At 44.2% G+C, this 23,052-nt stretch overlaps 1 protein-coding gene across 9 annotated transcripts in view; it reads right to left on the minus strand.

Annotated features, from left to right (window-relative positions):
- Positions 1–23,052, minus strand: part of row (zinc finger domain-containing protein relative of woc) — a 126,510-nt gene that overhangs the window by 69,211 nt on the left and 34,247 nt on the right. For 2 of the 9 annotated variants that reach the window (XM_037423083.2, XM_037423078.2), the window contains exons 1-7: positions 19,570–19,821; positions 18,186–18,582; positions 11,951–12,142; positions 10,269–10,469; positions 8,704–8,778; positions 6,726–6,822; positions 6,191–6,297 (exon numbers count right to left, since the gene is read on the minus strand). In XM_037423083.2, the coding sequence (XP_037278980.2) occupies positions 6,191–6,297; positions 6,726–6,822; positions 8,704–8,778; positions 10,269–10,469; positions 11,951–12,142; positions 18,186–18,521 (1,008 nt within the window). In that variant the 5' untranslated portion in view covers positions 18,522–18,582; positions 19,570–19,821. Of the gene's footprint in view, positions 1–6,190; positions 6,298–6,725; positions 6,823–8,703; positions 8,779–10,268; positions 10,470–11,950; positions 12,143–18,185; positions 18,583–18,979; positions 19,113–19,381; positions 19,525–19,569; positions 19,825–20,112; positions 20,356–21,330; positions 21,354–23,052 lie in introns of those variants that run through there. The other 7 variants (XM_075892913.1, XM_075892914.1, XM_075892915.1 and 4 more) reach the window with 6 other exon arrangements.

Below are 23,052 nucleotides of genomic sequence, written 5' to 3' on the forward strand. Positions count from 1 at the left end.
GTCGTGTCGGAACCATCTCTTCTTGCAGAGTTCTCTTTTTCTTCCATTGTGACCGTATTTGCATGCCACCACCATCGTGCGCTACAGTGATGGCAACGCCAAAAAAGCGACAAAACTACGACGCGAAGAACTTGGCGACTAAAGTGAAAATTTTGGAAGCACTGAAGAACGGCGAATCGCGACAGCAGGTTATGACCAAGTACAACGTGAAGCGGAGCACGTTGGGAACGTACGTAGAAAAATGAACAACAGATTCGACAAGCCTTCGAAAGCGAGAAGTTTCATGCCTCTAGAAAGCGGTTGCGAACCGCAGCTCATCCCCAGCTCGAAGAAGCTTTGCTCCGGTGGATTACCGACTGTCGCAATGCGCATCTGCCTTTGAGCGGACCTCTCATCATGGCGCAAGGTGAGAAGTACGCTGCAATGATGAACATTGAATCGTTCAAAGCGTCAAAAGGATGGTTTGCGAGGTTTCGAGAGAGACACGAACTTGTCTTCAGGAGTGTGTGCGGCGAAAAGGCCAGTGTTGACGAAAGTGTGACCACCGAGTGGAGAAATGTGAAGCTGCTGGAGCACATCGCCGCATATGAACCACGTGACGTGTTCAATGCAGATGAAACTGCTCTATTTTTCAGAGCTCTGCCCGACAAGACGGTGACTTTCAAAGGGGACGCGTGCATTGGTGGCAAGAACTGCAAGCAAAGGATAACTGTGCTTCTTGCCACCAATATGGCTGGCACGGAGCGCTTGCCACTACTTGTCGTCGGGAAGGCGCTTAAGGGGGGACACGGGTCTTTGGAGCCGAAAAATCGCCAAAAAAGCAATTTTTTTGTAAACAGCATTTTCAGAAACTACAGGTATTTTTTTACAGGTGTACTGACTTTCATATCTCTCCGATTAATATTTTAGCTGTAATATTAAATTCCTAGCCCGTGCGCGTGCGGAATTCGCGCAGCTACGGACACCAAAAACCAGTTTTTTATAAATTCGTAACTCCATGTCTACAGCTGCACTCGCGGCCATTTTGGTATCGTTTGAAAGAGCAGTTTTTCGCCTTCAAATTCCCGCCACTGTGGCTTCTGTGCGTTCATTGGTTGCGGAGAAAACAACCATCAAAAAAGAGTAAAAACGCATGCTACGATTGGTTGTTTAGTGCACGTGACCGTTTCTCAGAGCATGATTGGCTGAAGTCGGCTTGTGGCGTCTGCTCTGGCTGCGTTGTGCGCGCTTTGCTGGCCCCCGTCGGCGCCGTTCCTGAATTCTGCGATCGACGATGGAGCGGTGTGCGTCGGCGTCTCGAGCGGGAAAGTTCCACTCAGTGCACAGATTCGGAAAGAAAAGAAAAAAAAGCCTCATCGCTAACACCACGAAGCGTCGGGCAGCACCAGCAGCGAGCGTCGAGGACGGCCGGTCATCAGCGCCAAGCATCGCCGCCGCCGAGCCGGCTGGTGTAGGCCTAACGGCTCCACCAGCGTGTGAAAGTGCTAGTGGAAGTGGCCGCGTTCGCATTGATACAAAAATCCTGCAGCCAGCAGAGTTGCACGAAAATGCGAGAAATGCCGAAGCCAAGCTACAAGAGCTGGCGTCAATTTCAGCAACGACGCGAAAACAAGATCGCCTAGCTGCTGCCGGTGACGGTGCCGCGGCCGACTCGGCTGACAACGTGAGCTTCGTCGTTGATTGATTTGTGGGGTTTAACGTCCCAAAACCACCATATGATTATGAGAGACGCCGTAGTGGAGGGCTCCGGAAATTTTGACCACCTGGGGTTCTTTAACGTGCACCCAAATCTGAGCACACGGGCCTCGACATTTCCGCCTCCATCGGAAATGCAGCCGCCGCAGCCGGGATTCGAACCCGCGACTTGCGGGTCAGCAGCCGAGTACCTTATCCACTAGACCACCGCGGCGGGGCTGAGCTGAGCTTCGTCGTCATCAGCTTAGACTGTGTGAATGACTTGTTGAGGTGCGTGAAGTGTAAAACTTGCGGCGGTGATGTGAATATCAGCAAATGCGATCGGGAGAATGGTCTGGCTGTGAAGCTTTTGATTACGTGCGTCAACTGTGGTGACATTTCGTCAGCGTGGAGTTCGCCGCGTGTGGCCGGGGACCAAAACATAAACCCATTCAGCGTCAACATCCTCGCAGCGCGTGCAATGCAAAGCACCGGCAATCGTCAAACGGCGCTCAACGACATTTGTTCTGCCATGAATATATCGCACCAGGGTCTGCACACGAAGACGTGGCAAAACTATGTGAAAAAAAAAACTGACGCCTGCAGTGGCCTCTGCTTCCGAGGAGTTGATGACAGAGTGCGCGAGTTCCGTTCGAGAGCTCTATCGCGAGCTCGGTACAAACATACCTGGCAACATCGCCGTTTCCTACGATGGGTCTTGGATGACTCGCGGACATTCTTCCCACATCGGCGTCGGAACGGTGATTGAGCTTTTTACAGGGTTTGTATTGGACTATGTTGTCTTGAGCAATTTCTGTGCAGCCTGTGAGCAGAAGCCTAAGGAGAACGACCCTTCGTACCAAACGTGGGTGGAAAACCACCGATGTCAAAAAAACACCAGCAAGAAAGCTGGTGAAATGGAAGTTGAAACCGCACTTATCCTTTTCCGAAGGTCTCTCTCCAAACACAACCTCCGCTACACAACCGTGTTGTCAGACGGAGACAGTCGGGCCTACCTCGCTTTGCAGGAAGAAAAGGTGTACGGCTACATGGACATCCTGAAGGAGGACTGCGTCAACCACGTCCAGAAGCGCATGGGGACAAACCTGCGAAAGCTGCTTTCCCACCACAAGGGGCATGGCCTTGGGGGCAAGGGCAGACTCACTGGAGATTTGGTCAACAAGTTGACATCATATTATGGGTGGGCCTTGAAGTCCCACAAGGGGGATGTAGATGCAACGCACAGGGCTGTTATGGCAACCTACTTACATGTCTCTTCACGTGATGATGCACCCAACCACAGCCTTTGTCCAACAGGCCCTGACTCGTGGTGCCGGCAAAATGCAGCCGAGGCCAAAGGACAGCCGCCGCCAAAGCACCGCTACAGCTTGCCCGCCCATGTGTGTGAAGCGTTGCTGCCTGTCTACGAGCGCTTATCGGATAGGAAGCTGCTGGAGCGGTGCCAGCGTGGCAAGACGCAGAATAACAATGAAAGCTTGCACGCCATGATCTGGGCGCTTGCACCAAAGGAGCGGCACGCTTCACTGTTTACTGTTGAGGCTGCTGTCGGTGAGGCCGTCATGAAGTTCAATGCTGGCTATACAAGAGCTGCAACAGGCATCCTCAAAAAGCTCAGCCTGACCCCTGGCCGGCAAAACTCGAAACGCCTGGCCGAGAAGGACAAGCGGAGGATGACCGCATCTGCTCGAAAGCATGTGTCGGCTGAAAATGTGAAGCAGGCCCTGGGAAAGCGCCACAGAGTTGACAAAGGTCAAAAGGACTATGTTCCTGGTGGATACTAGGCACTTGCTAGTGTAAGCATGTAAATATTTCCTGGTGTTTCTCATTAAATTTGACGTTTTGTGTTTTTGCTCATTTTCTCAAAAGCTGAATTTCTGACTTCTTGCAAGCTTGCCGAAGCAATATCTCAGCACTGCGGGTAGATAGAGCTATAATTCTTTTTTTAGGACAAAGCCAATGGGGTGGTGTTTGAAATGTAGCAAACAGATTTTTGAAATTTCTTTCGAGCAAATTTTAAATTTGCTTTATTTCTGGGTGACTGGTGGCACTATTTCAAGTGCTCAAGTTCAGTTAGCTGTAAAATCTCTTACAAGCAATTAATCAAAATACTGCTTGCTATGTTGCAATCACCAGTGTTTCTAGTATCTGACAAATGCAGATTATAGTTTTTTGATGAATACTTTTTTTTCTATTGTTACGGAAAAACATGGCGGATTACCTCTAATTATCTTGAGAACTAATTGGCTGATGGAAAAAATAATTGCATATTTCAAATCAGCAGAAAAAAAGCAACAAGACTGGCAAGTTTCGTTAAGTTTGCTTAAAAAGTAAGCGAAATTGTTTCAAGACCCATGTCCCCCCTTAAGCCACGTTGTTTTAAGAACGTCAAAAGCCTTCCTGTCGAGTACACAGCGAACAGGAAGGCATGGATGACATCGGACATTTTTCGCGGCTGGCTGCAGCAGATGGACTGGCACTTCACGTCGAAGGACCGCAAGATAATTATGGTTGTAGACAACTGCAGTGTCCATAACTGCACAGTCGAACTGAAGAGCATCAAAGTAGTTTTTTTTGCCGCCCAACACTACGTCTGCTCTTCAGCCGATGGACCAGGGTATCATTCACTACGTGAAGTCGAAGTACCGCAAGCACCTGCTAGAGCGAAAGATCCTATGCTCAGAAGCTGGAAAGTTGTATTAAGTGGACTTACTCGGCGCAGTGCACATCATCGCCCACGTGTGGAAAAACACTCCGCCGCAAGTCATCGCCAACTGTTTTCGGCACAGCGGTTTTGTGAGGCCCGAGCATGCAGCAGTAGCTGACGATGGCATCGAGGAGGTGTCAGCCGAGTCCACCGACGATGACTGCCCGACTTTCGATGCTGTCCTTCCCACAGATGTGACCTTTCAGGACTACATCGCGATTGATCATAGTGTCGCCGCGAGTGGTCTCCTGACCGATCAAGAGATTATTAATAATGTCACGGGCGGCCATGAAGACCACGATTCCGACGAAGAATCATGCGAGGAGATACAGCCGCGACCTCATCACACCTCACGGGAAGTCTCGGAGGCACTGTTAATATTAGAGGACGCTTGCCTGAACACTCCCGACAGCTTGCGTGCTGTTGGCCATTTGGAACAGTTAAGAAAAATTGTGATGTCAGCCGGAATCTGCGCGAAAACGCAGACGACAATTACAAAATACTTCAACAAATAAAGGTATGCTCCTGCAGCTTGATTTTAAATGTTGCTTTCCCTGTTCATTCGTTAATTCGGCATTCGGTTATTTCGGACAGTTTTTCTGGTCCCGTGAAATCCGAATTAACGAGCTTTTCCTGTATCGCGAAGATTCCCATTTTTCCTTTGGCTCAAGATGAAAGGCGAAAATTCCTCAAAAAAGTCAAAATTCCCTGCACGTAACATCACTGCGCTTCAGGCCACCTAAATTGTGAGCATTATCACGGCCAAAATTTTCTGCACTGAATGATACCAACTGTTCAATTTCATAGGCTCGCACCCTATATCCAAGACATCGCAATCAAACAGCAAACCATCATTTGAGTGTTAGAAGTGCCGCCCAAGACACCTTTTCTTCAAGTAGAGCCACCGAAAAGAGTTCCGTTGATTCGGTACAAACCGCAACTTTGATCCCCCGCGACGGCCACCTATGGGAGCACCAACAGTGATTGGGCCTAGGCTTTATGGTTCGGCATTTAGCTGCGGGAAGTTTGTACAAGACATCATGAAGATTGGGCATTGAAAAATCGCACTCAAGCACTGATCCAAGAGCAGCAGGCTAGATACAATGGTTAGGTTCACGGCCACGAATGAACTTGTGCAAGTCCGTGTAGTGGCAGCAAAGGCAAAAGCATGCGTCATAAAGCCACAAGATTTTTAATTTGCAGACGAGGTAGCAAACGTGATGATAACGACGTTTTTCCCAACAGGAAACTGAATGCGCACTTGACAAAGACGCGATTGTGTGTTCCATGAGCAGCGCGAGAGCCGGAGCCACATTGGCGGTGGTGCAAAGGTTACTCCGACATCCAGTAAACCACCCTTCTTCCTTACTCGACGAACCTGTGCAGCTGGTGCAGTGCTGCCGAAATCTTTCAACGTTTCTTATTTTCTTTTTGCCCGCTTCAGTTAACGCAAGAGAGCATTGCATTGCAACTGTCCAAATACAGTGATCACAACAAAGTTCTGGGTGCGTCTATTATGCGTGGAAATAAAAAAAATTCTGATATCTCGCTAATTTAAATGGCGGTGCATCTAATATGCGAATAAATACGGTAACACACGAAGCTGAAAATGCAGGATCAAGAAATTTTTACTGAAACCACATTCCAAGATATTGGAATTTGAATTATTGATAACCTGCTGCATCTACTTAACAACTTTCACAAGCACAGCATAAGCTCACTTGGGAAGACAAGTATTTTGCAAACGCTCTCTTAAAGACTACATTGACAATGTGAAACAAAAATGCTCACCGGTTTTGGTTGAGGGGGCTGAGTGACTTGCAATGGTTGCGAAGCGATCTTGGCCACCACTGGAGGAGAACTCGGCACAGCTGATGCAGTGGAAGGAATACTTTTGGCTGTGAAATAGAAAAAAGGAATTAGCCTCAGTAGCACCAAGAATCAAGCAATGAGGCTCAGGTTCCTTGCATCCCACATTTAGTATGTTCTGTTAATTTGAGAACCCGTTTCATTCAAACATTTCTCACAGGCCTAGTGAATTCAATTTAACAAGGTTATACTGTATCTGGCATTTTGGAAACTGCACCTTGTACTGGAAAAATAACTGCACATTTGAAATTAGCACAGAAATATATGTGCACTCAGGAAGTTTTATCAAAATTGATTGAGACAAATGTGTTTTTTCAATGGCCGCGTCCTCCCTCCCTTAATTTTTCTGTTGACTGCCCAAATTTTCAACCATTTTCTGTCTTGCCTTTGGAGTACTAAAAAATATTTGATTCTAGCCCTTCTCTAGAGTGTAACCTTTCAAAATCAGCCCCCTCACCTGGTGCACTGATGAGAAGTGGCGTATTTCCAGGTGCGAGCAGCACACCGGTGCGAGGGTCAAACATCAGATTTAGTAAGGTGGGGCTTGGTGCTATCTGTAGTGGAGAAAAATAAAAAAACAATATGTGAAAAGAAAGTGAAGACACTCTTTGCCACCAATATAATGCAAAATAATAATAAACACAGTTTATAAGCTAGCAGTGCAGGCCACACATGTACAATGCAGTGGTCTCTGCTCATTAATTAGTAGAATAGCAATCCCTCCCCACGAAGACACAATGCTTATAAGTACCATGATGACAAGCATGTAAATTTGAATATTCTGGCAACATTACTTACTACCATTTACTCACACCCGCTGAACTAAATTATGAAAAAGCAAGTTTAGGGTTTGTCAATTTCACTATGCTAACTTTCCACCACCTTGTGGGATTTCACTGAACTGCTACGCAATACTCTTGCTCTGTGTTCATGAGGTTCGATTTTCTGATTACTTTGCCAAAGCACTGCCACTTGCTGGCTTCCTTACTGGTTAGCTCAATCAGTAGAGCAACCACACTAGGAAAGACGCGTTGGTTGTGGGTTCAATCCCTACACCAAGCCTAATTTTTGGGCAACAAAAAGCTTTCTTTCCGAGAAAGTCACAATTATTTCCTTGTGTTTTCATGAAACGATTAAGTGGTGTTCACATTCCCTTTCTCGACCTTGTGCCACCGTTGTGCAGGATTTTGCAATGTCGTTAGAAAATCCTACTTTCATAAACGAAGCACCCTGACCACACGTACAAACACTGAAAACAGTTTGCAATGCAATATCTCACAGGAAATGAAGAATTCGCAATGCAACACAAGTGTACGATGCTGCAGGAACGAACTTCAGGCAAATCCGTGAACTAACCATCATTCCCATGACGGCTGAACCACTCTGCTTGAAGCCCTTATGTGTACTAGCACTAAACCTGATGATTTCACGAAAACTCTAGGGTGTGACGTCCCTGACTAATAAACTGTGCACAGAAGGTACCCTGTCATTCTTTATGAAAAGAAACACTTGATCACATGACCTGCTCTCTATAACGGCTGCCTACAGCATCTTGCAGCGCTTGTACAGCGGCCATAACTCATATTGTTTACCAATAGACGACACCAAAAGCCAACGTCTTTTCTTTTGCTATAGGTTGACGATGGTCCTGTAGGCAGCCACCACAGAGCGCAGGCCATGCGCTCAAGTGTTCCCTTTCATAAAGGGCGACAGTGTAAATTGCCGATTATCACTGTAACGCTCTTTCCATCCCTCAACGGCTCAGCATTTAGGTTCACTCATTAATGCATTACTCTGGGCATTTAAAATCGCGGCAGAAAGTGAAATTTCCTTGCTTCATCTGCTGATTGTGGGAAGTTGTAAAGGGTGCTCATGAAAAGGCAACGCGATCAATTTGGTAATATAAATGTGCTTACATTGTTGAAAAGAGGGGAAAAAAGACATGCACGCAAAGATGAAACAATCTCCTCTGCACCTTCTAAGTGTTGCATTTTATGCGCTATAGCTCGTTTTTGAAGGACGATCTGTCACCAACTAGCCCGACTGTCAACTTTACTTAGGTTTTGTTCACTATTGGCGAAAACAGTGTGCAGACAAACGGTACAAAGATAAGGTAACACAACATAAGCGTTTGTGCTGCATTGCCTCATCTATGTCCCATCCGTCTGCGCGCTGTTGTCGTCTATAATGTATCACCAACTTCAGACTTGCTTCAGTTTTGTGCAGTACTAGATATGTAACATGATGAAGCAACAGTGACGACCACATGCTCACAGTGACGACTATTATAGACCCTTCTTTTCCAAAACAATCACCCTGCTAGCTCTTCTATGAGGCACAGTACATAGGACCCAAGTTGACAAATGTATGGTAGCAGCTCCGGAAAACGCACAGATTGAAGCAAGAAACATGAGGTTACTTGAAAAGTTGCCTACCTTTACTGGTGGTGGCACGTTGCTCGTGTTATAAGAATCTTTAGGACAGCAATAGATGAGCTTGGCCCCTCTTGCCTAAGCACACAGAAGAACACAAAACATATCAAGTTTCACAGCACGTTCCCTACGGCATGCAACAATTTAACAATAATTTGACAATTCCCTGCAGCAATTATACAATGGTATTCTATCACTTAAATTATGTTTTGAAGGGTGCACGTTACTAGCCAGTAAACGATTTGGCTCGCTGCGACTGTACTGCATTAAAGAAAAAGAAAGGTTTTGCTTAGAAGCAGACCTCATAACACACATATTGTGAACAGCCAATTGCGTGCGTTCTGTTGCTGTACCACCCTACATATCCCGGACCTCACAGTAGTTTTGAAATGCTCCTTGGTGTCGCGACCGCATGCTATCAAATGGTTGTGCGAGAAGTGAGAGCGGCAGACCCTTTCTGCTCTTCGAGAAAAAAAAAAAAAAAAAAAAAAAAAAAAAAAAAAAAAAACAGAGAGGCTTTGCGGCAGGCACTCTAGAAAATTTTTGTTGTGGCCTTTATTTCTTGTTGGCGGCAATGACGCATGTCAGGACGGCTGAATTTGTAAAGCACGTTCAACGCGCAGTTATGCCATCATTCCCTGCAAGTACTTATTGACGAGGTTTGACTTATATGAATGAATTGGACCACAGGCGTGAGCGCGAAGGGGAGAAGTGGGGCGGCAGCCTTTAAAGAGCCTTAAGAAGAGAGGGGTGTGTGTAATGTCAGCCTGATACATTGACTTAATAGGGGGGGGGGGGCAGCTGCGACAAACCTTTGCCCCCCCCCCCCCAAAAAAGGGGGAACACTTCATGTGCCTACGAGTTGGACAACCCTATTAGACTGCTCATTATGAAAGCTTACATGGTGCATTAAAATAAGCACTGTATTGTAAATACGATTTGGCATCCATGCCAACAAACAACTATGTAATTGGTTTTTGACTTTGCAACCCTTACTTACTCAGAGGGTGCAATGATACTAAGGTGAGCCAACATATCGACAATTGAACATGCACGCACACGTATGGATGCTATAAAATGAGCAGCTTTAAACTGAACCTAATCTATAGTGCAGGTCGATTATAACGCTTGCATATTCCAGCAAGGGCCACACACGGGCGAGATATCCAGCTAAAATCCGCACTTTGCAGGCAAGATTTAACTTCTTTTTAGGACACCACAGCTTCACTGCAGATTTCAAATAGACATTGTTAATGCATGTACTCTAGTAGAGATAAGAAGTACGATGATGCCAGGGTATTGATTCTGGTTACATTGAATTAGGGGTTAAGGCTATGAGAGGGAAGGTTTAATAAAAGAAGCATATTTTGATAACCTTTGCTATATATCAAATCAAAATATATTGTTTTTTCCAAAAAGACAAACATAATCTTTTTTCTTCTCTACTCGAGTGTTTCTTTTCAAATCATAGCTACACAGTTCAATGCAGTATGGGACCAACTAGTGAAAAGGAACATCATGGACAATCCTATTGGCTGACAGTGCAATGAGCGAGCAAGGCTGCGCACCCGAGCATCATTGATGCGACGCATGCTGCGGTTGTAGGCACTCTGGGCCTTCATGTGAGCGTCCCGCTGAACTTGGGTCAGGGGTTCATCCTCGCACTCCAGCACGAGGGGCAATGTACTGGTCGTGTTGTCCACAATGCAGCGCACCACTGTCTTTCCAGGCTGCTTGGCTGGTGCCGCTGCAGCTCCTGGCTTCGGCACCTGTGGCGAAGAATGCGCATACCTCAGGGAGCCAAAGTGAAAAACGTGCCACCCTGCTAGATGTACAGGAAGCTGAGAATGTTACAGATACAGCGAGATTTAGTTTTTTAGCAATTGTCTACGTTGGCCACAGGCTTTGAACTGTGCTACCACGCCTGAACATATTATCATGTGACCTCACATCTTTAACATTAAACGCAATCAAGAAAGAAAGAGAGAGAAAGAATGATTTCCCTCTCACTTGCAGAGACGGGAAATTTAAAGCCAGGGGTGCTGTCTTTTCCTTATTATAATTATACAGTCAACTCTCGTCAATTCAAATTTGGAGGGACCTCTGAATTTTGTTTGAATTATCAAGAAGTTTGAATCATCAGAACTTCTCAATATATGACTGCACAAAGTGACATATTAATTTTATCACATATGAAGATTTCTTAAGTTTTTAAACCCTAACTTCCCCCAAGGAACAAAAAGCAGAGGTGTAAATTCCACAAGTTTATTGGCCATTTACTGCTGATCAGACATTTTAAAGAAATCGTGAATTGCCAACTGCTTCTTTGCTATCCGTGCCTTCAGCACAAAGCTCTCTATACAATTTGAGAACCACGATGGTTTACCGTACGTGTGCTTCATTTAAAACATTTGTTTACTAGCAAAGCCCTTTTCTTTGAGAGCCTGAGGTGCTTATTTGTCATTTTTTGACTGTTAGAACTATACAAGCACGCACATTTTTAAATAGTAGTGGGAAAGCACCAGATATTTTCTGGTATGGTACCGCAAAAAGTAGGAATTATCCAGATGACGAGTTTCAATTAAGAGGCTTTTAAATACATTGAAAGAATAGAGAGCCAACCAAAAATTTAGCTTTATTTGAATTAAGCAAAAGTATGAATTATCACGAGTCCAGTGTACTTCAGCACTTCAAGCAACAGCTTAAGTGTAAAACTTGAACACCTGAGAAAACAAGGGGCGGAGAAGATGCTTTTCTCTGGTTAAACCACATCACAACACAACCAACATTATACTCAGCTTGAAGACAAGACCTCCATGGCAACCTTACGTCAACAATCAAAAATTTATAATTATGAAAATAAATTGCATTGAAGGGCTTTGAGCTGCTACTGTTGTACTGAGCACAAGTACAGAACTATCAATGGTCAGTAATAATGGGGAACTAGATCAATAAACTAGATCAACAACTGAGTAAAGGATTGCAGTGACATAAAAAAATTCCAAACTTACGCAAGAGGTAAGCCTCTATTTTAACATCCATGGGCAAGACTAGATGTTTAACAGCTGGCCTGAACGTCCAACAATATGGCTTAAGGCTAATTTCCAACCGGTCTGAACGCTGATCTAAGTTTTTTTATTTTAGGTTGACCAAGGCCTTCACAACGAAAACAGAACGAGAAACCCCATTGAACACACACTGAGCAGCCATCAAAATGAACTTTCTGAGTCGGAATATGGGTACAGCATACCATGTTTGTGGGTGACACTGGTAGTTTGCTGAAGGAGCCTCCTTCGGCGCGGACCTCGGCCGCGAGATCAAAGTCCTCGTCCGAGTCCGCCCCTTCGGCAGCAGAAGTCGCGGCCAGGTTGTACTTTCTCACCGTGTCCGAGATCTTCAAGGCGGCCACGCGAGCGGCTCTTCGAGATGGCCGACTGTTGGGCTGCGCAGGTTCTCAGACTGTGACAAAGGATCTTCCCAAATGCCTTTCTTTTTTTAATCATCATCCATCTTCATAAACAAATATCAACTGAGGTGCACAAATGTTGAATTCACATGAGCACAAAATCAACACAAGGAGGGGTGAATCCTGTCATTCCAGACTTTCAAGAAACTGAAATATGGAGGAGAGTCAAAAGTGTCAGCGCAAGGAAAGATGCAATCTGTTGCCTTTTGTTATCCAATACAGTAGACCAAACTGCTGCTTAAATGGAACAAGTGCCTCAAATATGGTTGGTTTTGTACTTGCACCCAATGTTCACCTCCCAGTAAATACAACTCCTGTTAAGCTGGACATATTTCCCTGGTCCCTTCAGGTAACGCTTAACGAGAGTCTATTGCGATTCCAAAATGGACCAATACTCTACTCACTAGTACTGCACAATAATCGTGCCAGGGTTTATACAGGTATTGCAGGTAAATCTGCATCAAAGCAGCCTAAAAAACTTCAATCAAGCTCATGCTTGCCGTGGACAAGCTGCTATTGCAGGAAGGTAGCCATACTGCATTATCTACAATTAAGTTCTATTGAACTCTTCAAGAGATGGTACAACCAAAACTCGATATAACGCACCTGAATATAACGAAGTAAATTAAGAATAGTCTTGCAATAGATACCGTGTCAGGAATACACCTCTATAATGAATTTTCATTTGTAAAGAAGTTATTTTCATGTAAGATGCAACTTTGTTATAAAGAGGTTTGAGTGTAGTTGCTACAGCCGGCAGGGTCATATGCATGGTAAAATACAAATCATGCAGCGATCACAGAGTGCCATAGGACTGCGATGCATTTTAAACAAAACACAAATTATTAGTCTGGAGAATGCAACGTAACACTAGCAGCAACCCAGCACAGAAGTACATGTACGTTTCTTTTGCTCTGCTTGGGGTGCAGCGTTCATGGTACAAAGCAGAACGAATGTGACCTCATTCCAGTGTAGAGTTTCCAATACGGGGAGTTTGCTGGTGTGGCGCTATCCTACCCATATAAGGCTGATGGCACAGTTGAATTTAGGCTGCATTGTTAAAAAAAAAACTCCAGTGTTAAAAAAAGAAGAAGATGACTTCCACAATTTTAAAGGGCCTTAAAAATGCTTTTATATTGCGAAGCCCTTTAGAGTTTCAAGGATCTGTACAAATACAGTATATCTTAAAAGTACCAGCCATGTTGGGCCAAGATTGCTAGGACACGCATATAAATGGTGGCTCCACAAAGCCAGCAATGTGACTTTTACATAAGAAGGGGCCTCCAGGTTTTGACTTACAGAATTATCTATGCCACATTATGACAATCTTCAGGAAAGAAAGAGAGAGGGCAGAGGGAAGAAGGGGAGCAGCTTATACCAGGCATAGCAAAAAACTAAAGCGCACTTAGCCACACAATTTAATACCACATGTTGTAAATCAGATTTGATTAGCATTTGTTGAACACCGGGTAGGCACAAAAGAACCTCAAATCGTGGAATAATTGTAATAAATTACATCGCAACATGAAGGCCACAAACGCTGCTTTTAAGGGAAGATGCGGGTCGAAAAACGCGTGTTTTTTTCTAAATTATCGATTTTTATTTTCGCCTGTTTTGATAAGATTAATACCTCTACTGTTATGAAAAAAATAATACAGGTTGAGACTTAACTAGAAATGCTTTAAAATTTCATCTAAAGAGCACAAGGTGCCTATTAAATGTCGAAAGTGTGCAGTCTTCGAGCACCTAGCCGCCGATAATGCGCCGCCGCTCGCCATTGTTGATCGCATCAGTCGAAGATTCGAGCCTCAATCTTCAAATACCAACAGTTTCTCTCGCTGATGCAGTGCAAAAAATAATAAAAAGAAGCACTCTTCTGCATGTTTTTCGAGCGCCGCGACTGGCTTATCACATGGTACGAATCGGGGACCGCCATTGGCCGCTGCGCGCCTGTATGTGCTGTGAAACCTATTTGTGAGGTCCATGTCTTGTCGAGCAGCGCAGCTGAACATTGCTTTTCTTGTGTAATTATCTCCGTTATAAATGAAAAAAAAGCATCGTTTGCAAGTGAAAGCCGTTGTGCGGCTCACTCTGTAGGAATAGGCTATGAGCAGCTAGTCCGATTTGCGGCAGTTGTTGGCTTGCAAAAGCCAATGCATCAAAAGTCATTCACACCCGTCAGCCGGAAAGTTCTTGATGTGGCAATGGATGACATCAGCGCCAATCTTGAGAGGTCGAAAGAGCTCGCAGTGAGAGAACTTAGCAGGGACGACATTGCCGTTATGTACGACGGTATGTGGCACAAGCATGGCTGCATAATGGCATGACACTGGACTTAGTTTGGATTTCGCAGTCCTGTCGAACTTCTTCCTAGCTTGCAGTTGGCACAAGGCTCTGCCAGATGGAGCGGAAGTTTGGCAAGCGTTTCATGACCCTGTCTGAGCGAAATGTCTGCGAGGAGTTGGCTTGAAAAAGCCGAGAGGGACAAACTCATGGTGCTGGCGTATTTTAGTCGCAGTGGCCACTACAAGAAGGATTGTTCCTTTTGGTGTGCAAATTTCATCTGATTTAATGATATCTTTCATAAATAAAAATAAATAATTTTAACTTTAAAACTCGTTTTTCTCAAAGCACAAATTTTGCCATTTTTTTTCCCAAGGTGCCCCTCCTTTTTCGGGCACTTCTGGTGCTCGGATCTGCATGAAATTTTGCCCAAATTTTTTCCAAAATACGACAAATGCAATTATCTAGTTTAAATTTCAATATTTTATTGTATAACAACAAATTGTATGTATACCTTTACTAGGGTAGGTGAAATATGGACTTTTTATGTCTATTATTTTTCATGCGTATTACATATTTTGTATGTGTTTCCTAATTAGTTATTTGCACTCTACACTTTATTTGAAGCATTATGAGCTATGAATGGTAAAAAATTACAGAAGTTTAGGGATGGAAAGGGGGGCAAAAGGGTTAATGTTTTCACTTTGTTATGTTGCAGAGCTAAAAGTGTGTAACTTGCAAGAAAACTAATTATATATTTGAAATCAGCATAAAAAGTTCCATAAACAGCTCAAGTTTCATTGCTCTAGGGTGAATATTAAAAAAAAAAGTGTCTTCGAGTAGCATCTCCCTTTAATTGTATAACGCAGCCAGAAAGTTGCCTTCGAATTTAGAAAAACGTTAGTCAACTATCGAAGTTACTTGCATCAGCACCTTGATTTATGGTCACTAACTAATGCTGAATAGCTTCACATGCTGCTAGTTGTCCCCAATGCTATAGAAAATGAATCAATTAATCCAAAACCTGCGCTCAGTTCTATCGCATCTGTCATGCAGCACTTTCATACGACGTCATCACATCAACCTTGACACTCATCTTCCAAGTTTGTGTGGTGGTTGGGGAAGCAATCCAAGCGCCACTTAATGATATCTTTGCTGGTGGCGTTTAGCACAATGAAATTATTTTATGCAACTTGCTACTTGGTTTTTCTATTTTGCAATAAGTGAACTGACAAAACTTCCAAGAGGATTCTGGAACTTATAATTCTCATTCGACACAAATTATGAATTATAAAGTCCGATGGTTAAAGGAACACTTAAAAAAAAAAACAATTTCTTACATACTATTACAGTGCAATTTCACAGTTACTAAAATACCACTCTTACTATGAGACGATGCTTAGTAAATGAGAAAATGCACGAAAAGAAAATGCGAGTGGAGATTCCCGCACCCTACGAGTCCCACACCAAACATCACGACGTCATAAATTTTCACAGAGTCTACTGGCTCCTACGTAGTTTCTAATCACTAAAATCGAAGCACACTGCCATCTGTGGGCGCCATAAGCCTAACATAGGAAGTTTAAAAAAAATGTCCATGTTGCCGAAATACGAAAAATGCATTTTGAAATTCGCGACGTTATACGTGGAGATTTTGGCGCGACATTTAGAAAATTAAACTTCAACCTTGATTTTCTCTGCTAATAATTAACTTATGATAGTCAAAGTTGTGCCATTATAGTTCTCAGAGTAAAGTTTATCAATCTAAACCAAGTTATTGTTGAACTTTAGTGCTCCTTTAAAAAAGAAGATTTGCTCCATCAATGAAAAGCCAAATTACATGCATAAGTGTAACTGATTAATAGTTTATTATGCCCCTGTTACATAGACAAAAGTTAATGCAATTGTGAGAGAGTGCACACACAGTGCGACTTTGGCAATGCACTGCTGCATGAGAAAGGACATTATTTTTGGATCAGTGCTACTGGCAATGGGTGAAACACTAAGCACAGCTCGTATATGTTATATCAGCCGATTTCTGATAAATAGTTGTTCACTACAGTTAGGATGCCATTCAAACATAAGTGTAAATGAAATGAAAAAAAGTTGCAGATTAATTTCATTCATCACAACTGTGGCTCTTCAGTCTCTCTGCTTTGATAGGTGCAACTAAAGATTTGGCATGGTTTTCACAGCGTCATTAAATGCCAGTGTGACGCAAAACCTTTTGCGCCATGTGTCAGCAGTACTTGTCATCTTCACGATCGAACATCACTAGAAACACTTCGCAAACACACACATTGGGCGCTTTTCAGAATGTTTGTCAAATTATGCAAAACTATTGTACACTGTCCTTTTATATGAAAGGGAACACGCGAGCGCGTGGCCTGCGCTCTCCCGCGCCTTTTTACAGCAGATAATGTGCATTCGCTTTTCACGTCGTCTGTTAGCAAACAAAACAATGAGTCATGGCAATTAGACAAGCGCTGCTAGATTGTGCTCCCGCTCCAGTCTCAATGGGCGATGCCGCCAAGAGGAGATGCGCTTTCTTTATCTGTCGGCTGAGGGTGCAATAGGCAGCCATGCCAGAGCACAGGCCATACACTCGTGTCTGCACAGTGCTGCCAAAGGCACTTGAAATTGTAAACAGATATGGTCTTTATGCTCAAATACAAAGTATGGTATCCCGTCTTACACAGACTAGGTTCCTAATAACAAGTTAAGAACATCACATGAACAGCCCTACCCAACTTATTAATGCTACATATCAATTTAAAGACATGTAGTGCAATATACCAAATCCCTGGTTTACTTCGCAGCCTCACAAAAATTGAAGAAAAGAAAGACACGGGTCTTGGTAGTCGGGGATTTTCATCTATTCAACACCTGTGTTTTTATCCCCTTCAGACAAGAACGATAATGGCATTGCAAGAAACATGTGAAATTCACGTGGCATAATTCCAAGGCACTCAGTATTACATCACAAAAAAGAAAATGAATGAATGCATTGTTTTGTGCAGGTTTCATGAGCTAAAGTTAATGAGTTTGCAACTAATTATCTGATTGTTCTGCTACCAGGCAGGTTCAGTACTTGCATAAAATTAATTACCTATTAGGCCGCAAATGTATGCAGACTGTTTTCGGCTGTATTCGTTTCAAGCGGAGGAAAAAAAAAATACTTTTCACATTGGTCCTGAACCGCGGCATGTCGAACGGTCGTTAAACATGGTAGTGTTTCTCCCCAACTCCCAAAAACGAAAAGGGTGTGCTTGCTCGAGTGGGGGCGCTTGCTCGGCATTTTACGATAGCTTTTGTCTTTGCTGCTTCAAATTCACTTGTGACTTTGTTTATTGTTGTCTTTTTGACTTTTGCTTTGAATAAAATAATGGCTTTTTATGAACCTCATGAGCTGATTTGAATTGGTCAACACTTCATGCCAGATATTCTAGTAATTATAATGTTAAATTCGTGAAGAGGGACTGTTAGAACTTTGTTAAAATTCATCTTCTGGCACAGCAGCTGCAAGTCACACACAGCCGAAAGAACAAAGCTTAGGCAAATCCATGTACTACCCACCATTCCCACGCTGGATGAAGCGCCACGCATTGCAGATTCCATAAACACCAGTGTCAGACTTCCCTTTAGTGTACTATTACAAGAAGCAAGGAACAAAGAACATGTAATTGCATCCTGTGGCTCAGTGGGACAAACCATGAAGTTTTATGCCACGGCCTACCTCATCGAGGATGACGTTGGATGCCTCCAAGTGCTCCAACTCCCTGCTGGAGCTCTTCTTTCTCCGTTTGGCTGGACTTGTTTGACCGGTGTTGGAGGAAGGCGAGAGGCGCGCGGAAGGCACTGCGCCCTTACGCACCACACCTCTCTCACTAAAGTCGAATGGCCTGAAGTGGCGAGCGCAAACGAGCAATTCATCGTCGTCACCCACATCGTCTTCAGCGAGGCCTATGGCTGCGAACCACTTGGCACGCAGACTGTCCTCCCCTTTCTCGGGAAATGGGTGGTACGAGTTGGCAGTGCTGCCATCGCATCCTGGCACACAGCAGGACGACATTATCAGGAAGAGCACATCACAGTGGCATTAAGCACCTTCATAGCTCAGACATGCACCATTCCTGCAATGGAAGCAATTGCCGCAGCGTTAGAACGACGTGACACAACCTGTGGTAGGACTGCTGATGGTAACAAAACATATTCAACAATGACCTTCACTTGCTCATTCATAAGGTATGCACCCAATCTGGGAGAAAGCGTGGTGGAATACATGCACGATTTTTTTCTTCTTTTTCATCTACCTGCAGGTTAGGCAATGCAGCCAGCTGGGGCACAGAACTGACGAGATGTGTCTGATAAATTTAGCAAGCCGAAACGTGGGTTAGATCATAGCTACAGAATTTTTTTGCGGACTGTGTTCGTACTAGGGAAGCAGATTACGGGCTCCACTTTGTTCGCACTAAGGATAGCTCTAAAACGTAAAACAGAAATAAAAATGAATAAACACGCTTGACCTACCAAATCATTTAACAAGCGTATTCGGTCTTGCCGACTCCACCTTAGCTTAGAGAGTCCTTCGCATCGGGAAAGGAAAAAAAAAAAAAAACTGAACAACGCACGAGATATATATATATTTTTTTTAACTAAACAATAAACGATAATGAAATCCCGCTACGAGCGGACGTCTAGCACTCGTGTGCGGCACAGTGTTTGACCAGCGTTAATCGATTTGTCACAATGCGCTCCCGTGCATGATACGCGACCTCAAACAACAGAGCCCTTTCAGATTTCCTCCCGGCGTTCGTCACGTACAACGTGGGGGCAATCACTTTTCCCTGTTGCAACACATGTTCGAGGACGTTTCAGCCAGCCGGTGCGCTGCGATAAACGGACTGCGGAGCAGTTGCACAAGTCACTAACCTCGATTAAAGCTAGCTTTCCCAATTTCAGTTGGTACAGTCCGTCACGAGGGGTCGGTCACGGAGTGTACAGTCAGAGAGATCCTCCGCACAAAACAAAAATAAAATGGCGTCGTTACATGTCTACGTTTCCGCAAATGCTGATAAACGGGAAACACCGTCTAAACGATGGTCAGGGGCGTGCCATACCTCGCTAATACCGCAACGACAGCTCGAGTCAAGGCGCGTAGATTACAAGGAAGTAGGTCGACCAGTGCCGAACAAGATAAATACTCTTAACGAAGCCATCGGACAGATACCACGGAAAGCGTCCACTCGCGGTCACATAGTTGCCAACAGTGGTCTTTTCGGGTTGCCATAGTACCAAAGCGTATCCACTTTTGGTATTTTTACGATGCGATAGTGAGTTACCAGATAACGCGACACTGCGCTCGAAGATACTTCCTAAGGCATTTTCTTACATCTCTAACCTCTTCTGCCTGCCATTAGCTCGTCTCGTGACTTCAGTTCGCCACATTAGTTTGTTGTTTTGTCTTTCTTTTATGTCAATCTTTTTTTTTTCTTTGCTACGCATGTGCGCCATATGTATGACTCGCAACCTTCACATTTCCTTATGAGGGACGACAAACATATCCCAAGTGACGCTCGGGACAAAATACATGATGACACGGGCACACAAACTTGACCCTTGAATTGTACACCCATGCAATTTTAATGAACTAGCTCGCTCACCTGCACACAATATGGTGCCAAATGTTCGGCATCTTCAGCCACGAAAACTGTACAGGGGCGGCTATCGCAGACCAACGGAGAGTTGTAACGTACGTAATCCGTCGTTGCGCGCGTACAAAATCGCATAAACGAAGAGCTCGGAAATGTAGACTGGGGGAGAAAATTTTCAAATACAACACCGATGCCACAAATTTTTGCTCTTTGAAACCTCTGTGAGAGGCTCATTGGGCTGACGCTGTTGACATTTTGAGCTAACGTCATGCGTTAAGACTATTCTGCATAGTTCGCAATTCAAAATCATATAGTTCGCGATTCCTTTTGAGGGAGGTGAAAATTTCATTGAACATTATTTTTCGGTATTAGCACTAAAAATAGCTTAAGATTAGCCTTATTTCTCATTTTTAGTTGATAAAGCGGTCGCGGAGCACAGAAATTATGCTTGCGTTTACAAATTTGCGGTGCCCCATGGTGTGACAACATGGCCTCCGAAATCGGTATACACTTGCAAAGGCACGCAGGAAAAAGCCCGTCTAGGGGCGCCTCGAGCGCAAGTCGAATAATGGGCGGCGAGGAGAAGAACGAGCCGACAACGAAAACAGGTTCCGTACGTCGCAGCTGGTAGAAAGTGGTCGCAACAACAGCGCCAAGTCGTGATAAAGTCCCTCTGTCGCTGGCCGAGAGGCTTTATCACGTTGTTCCTCCTCCCATATAATACACTGTATCCACGCTATGCCGTCCTCTCGCACGACATGACGTAGGCCTTTTTCTGTTCGGATCGACTCGTGAAGACGCACCTTTCGGTTTTTCGTGAAAAGGTTAGTTAAAGCGCAACATAAGGAAGCGTTATGGGTTTCCGAAGTTCCAGTCTTGGCTGCCCTCCGACCAGGTCAGCGAGGGAGGGTGGATATTTGTTATCTCCGATACCGCACATTTGCCGGGTGAATGATACCCTTAATGAACAGCAGGTAGTTCTCTCGCGACGCACGAACTGGTGTACGAAGCAGCAATGCGCGGTCTAATGAAAAAAGAAAAAAAAACATGGTCGGGAACAGCAGGAAAGAAAAAAAAAGTAGGGAAGCAGCTCGATTAAATAATGGAATGTTAGGAATTTCAAGAGGCGCTAAGAATTCACTGTTAGCCAAAATGAAAGAGACGCTAAAACTTTAGCCGTGATCTAGAATCATCTTCCCGAAATGCAAAAAAGAAAGCCGCCCTTACCACGAGCTTGGCAAGCTTGTAAAGATCGAAGCAAGATTAAAAGGCGAGTGGGGCGAAGCCGTGACGTCGAAGATCTTTCACGTGATCAATGTGACGTCATACAAATGTCGTCGCTGTACGGGCAGAGATAAACTTATCGGCAAACATTTGTGACATTGCACACTAGAAGAGCAAGACACTTGACTACTGAACGTACCAAGAACATTTACAAAATAACAACTGAAATACTTGTTCAGCCAATGATGCTGATATTTTCGGCGCGAAATTCAAAAACGACATTTTTTGTTGGTCATTTTTCTGTCGTAATTAGTCTATTACAATTAAACCAGCGAGAATGCATTTGTATTCATGAATAACTCATAATTGTAATACGATTAAGTGTTTTGTCTAATTTATGTTTCCGAATTAAATCTGGTCTGTGTACGAGCTGCGCATTTCTTAATTTCTTTATGAATACTTTACGCGGTCCACATGTCACGCGATTTCACTTTGCATGAACATTTTTTGTTAGATTTCCACCCGTTTCTGCAAAATGTGTTGTCGGCGGCTCTTAGTTCTGTCAGGCTGAGACGTAGCCGGAAGTTTTGATTTTTTTTTCGGGGAGGGGGACGAAGGGTGAAGCAATCTTTATATAACAGAAGTTAAAAAACAGCGCTAAAAAGACGAGACAAGAAAAGAAAGGACAAGAAGAAAGGTCCTTTCTTTTCTTGTCTCGTCTTTTTAGCGCTGTTTTTTAACTTCTGTGAACATGAACCAACCAGCCCAAATGCGTACGCTTCTGCTCTTTATATAAGTTCATACGAGTGTTTTTATGTGCGCGCATATCTTCACACGTATTAAAACATTTAAGATGAAGTTAAACAAAATATCCCCCCCCTTTCCCCCCTGGCTTCGACAGTGCCGTCTGGCAGCGTATGCAGTGATATCTGTCTATCTATCTATACGCCTACGTGTGGGCGCTCTCGTGATCACCCCCTTAGCTCGCGGTAAACCAAGATAAATATGGCAGGCAGGGCAAGATTGCTTGACGAACATGACTGGCTGGTCATGACGCTATTAATGTCACAATCTCGTCGTGTACGTCGTGAAACCCTTTCCGCCAGACAATGGCACATTCAATCGGGTGGGCATGCGCCATTGATCGACGGATTATATCTACGCAGGAACGCGAGAGCATACACGAGGAATTTTGACGCGTTGGCGTCAAGAAAAAGCTGTCATCGGCAAAGTTGACCCGACAAACACAAAGAATAAATGTCAGGGTCCCAGCAGTAATCAAGCCCCAGCACTCTGCTTGGCAATGAAGTATATTCTACAGAGCCATGCCAGCTCTTGTAACTACTTTTCAATTGTGGTTGCAGCGCTGGCTATCCAATTTTATTAACATTACATGCGTCCACTTCTATGACCTAACCATCACGTCTGGTTAATGTCAATTGTACGTCATCCACTGAAGTTTATTTGTGTAGCAGTCTATACATCCTCGCAAGCACCAGCGCTTCATATCACCTTCTGATGTTGCTAATATGCATGTTGCTGTTGGCATTGTTACGCAACTGTAAGCAACTCGTTGTATAAAACACACGCGGATGTTTAACGCGTGTCTTTGCGTGCATTTGTACAAATATCTAAATTCATTGATGTGTGCAGTTTAATGCCCCAAAACTAACATATGATTATGAGAGACGCCGGGGGCTCCGAAAATTTCGACCACCTGGGGTT

This window comes from Rhipicephalus microplus, chromosome 4 (assembly GCF_043290135.1).
Source record: "Rhipicephalus microplus isolate Deutch F79 chromosome 4, USDA_Rmic, whole genome shotgun sequence".
Classification (NCBI taxonomy): domain Eukaryota; kingdom Metazoa; phylum Arthropoda; class Arachnida; order Ixodida; family Ixodidae; genus Rhipicephalus; species Rhipicephalus microplus.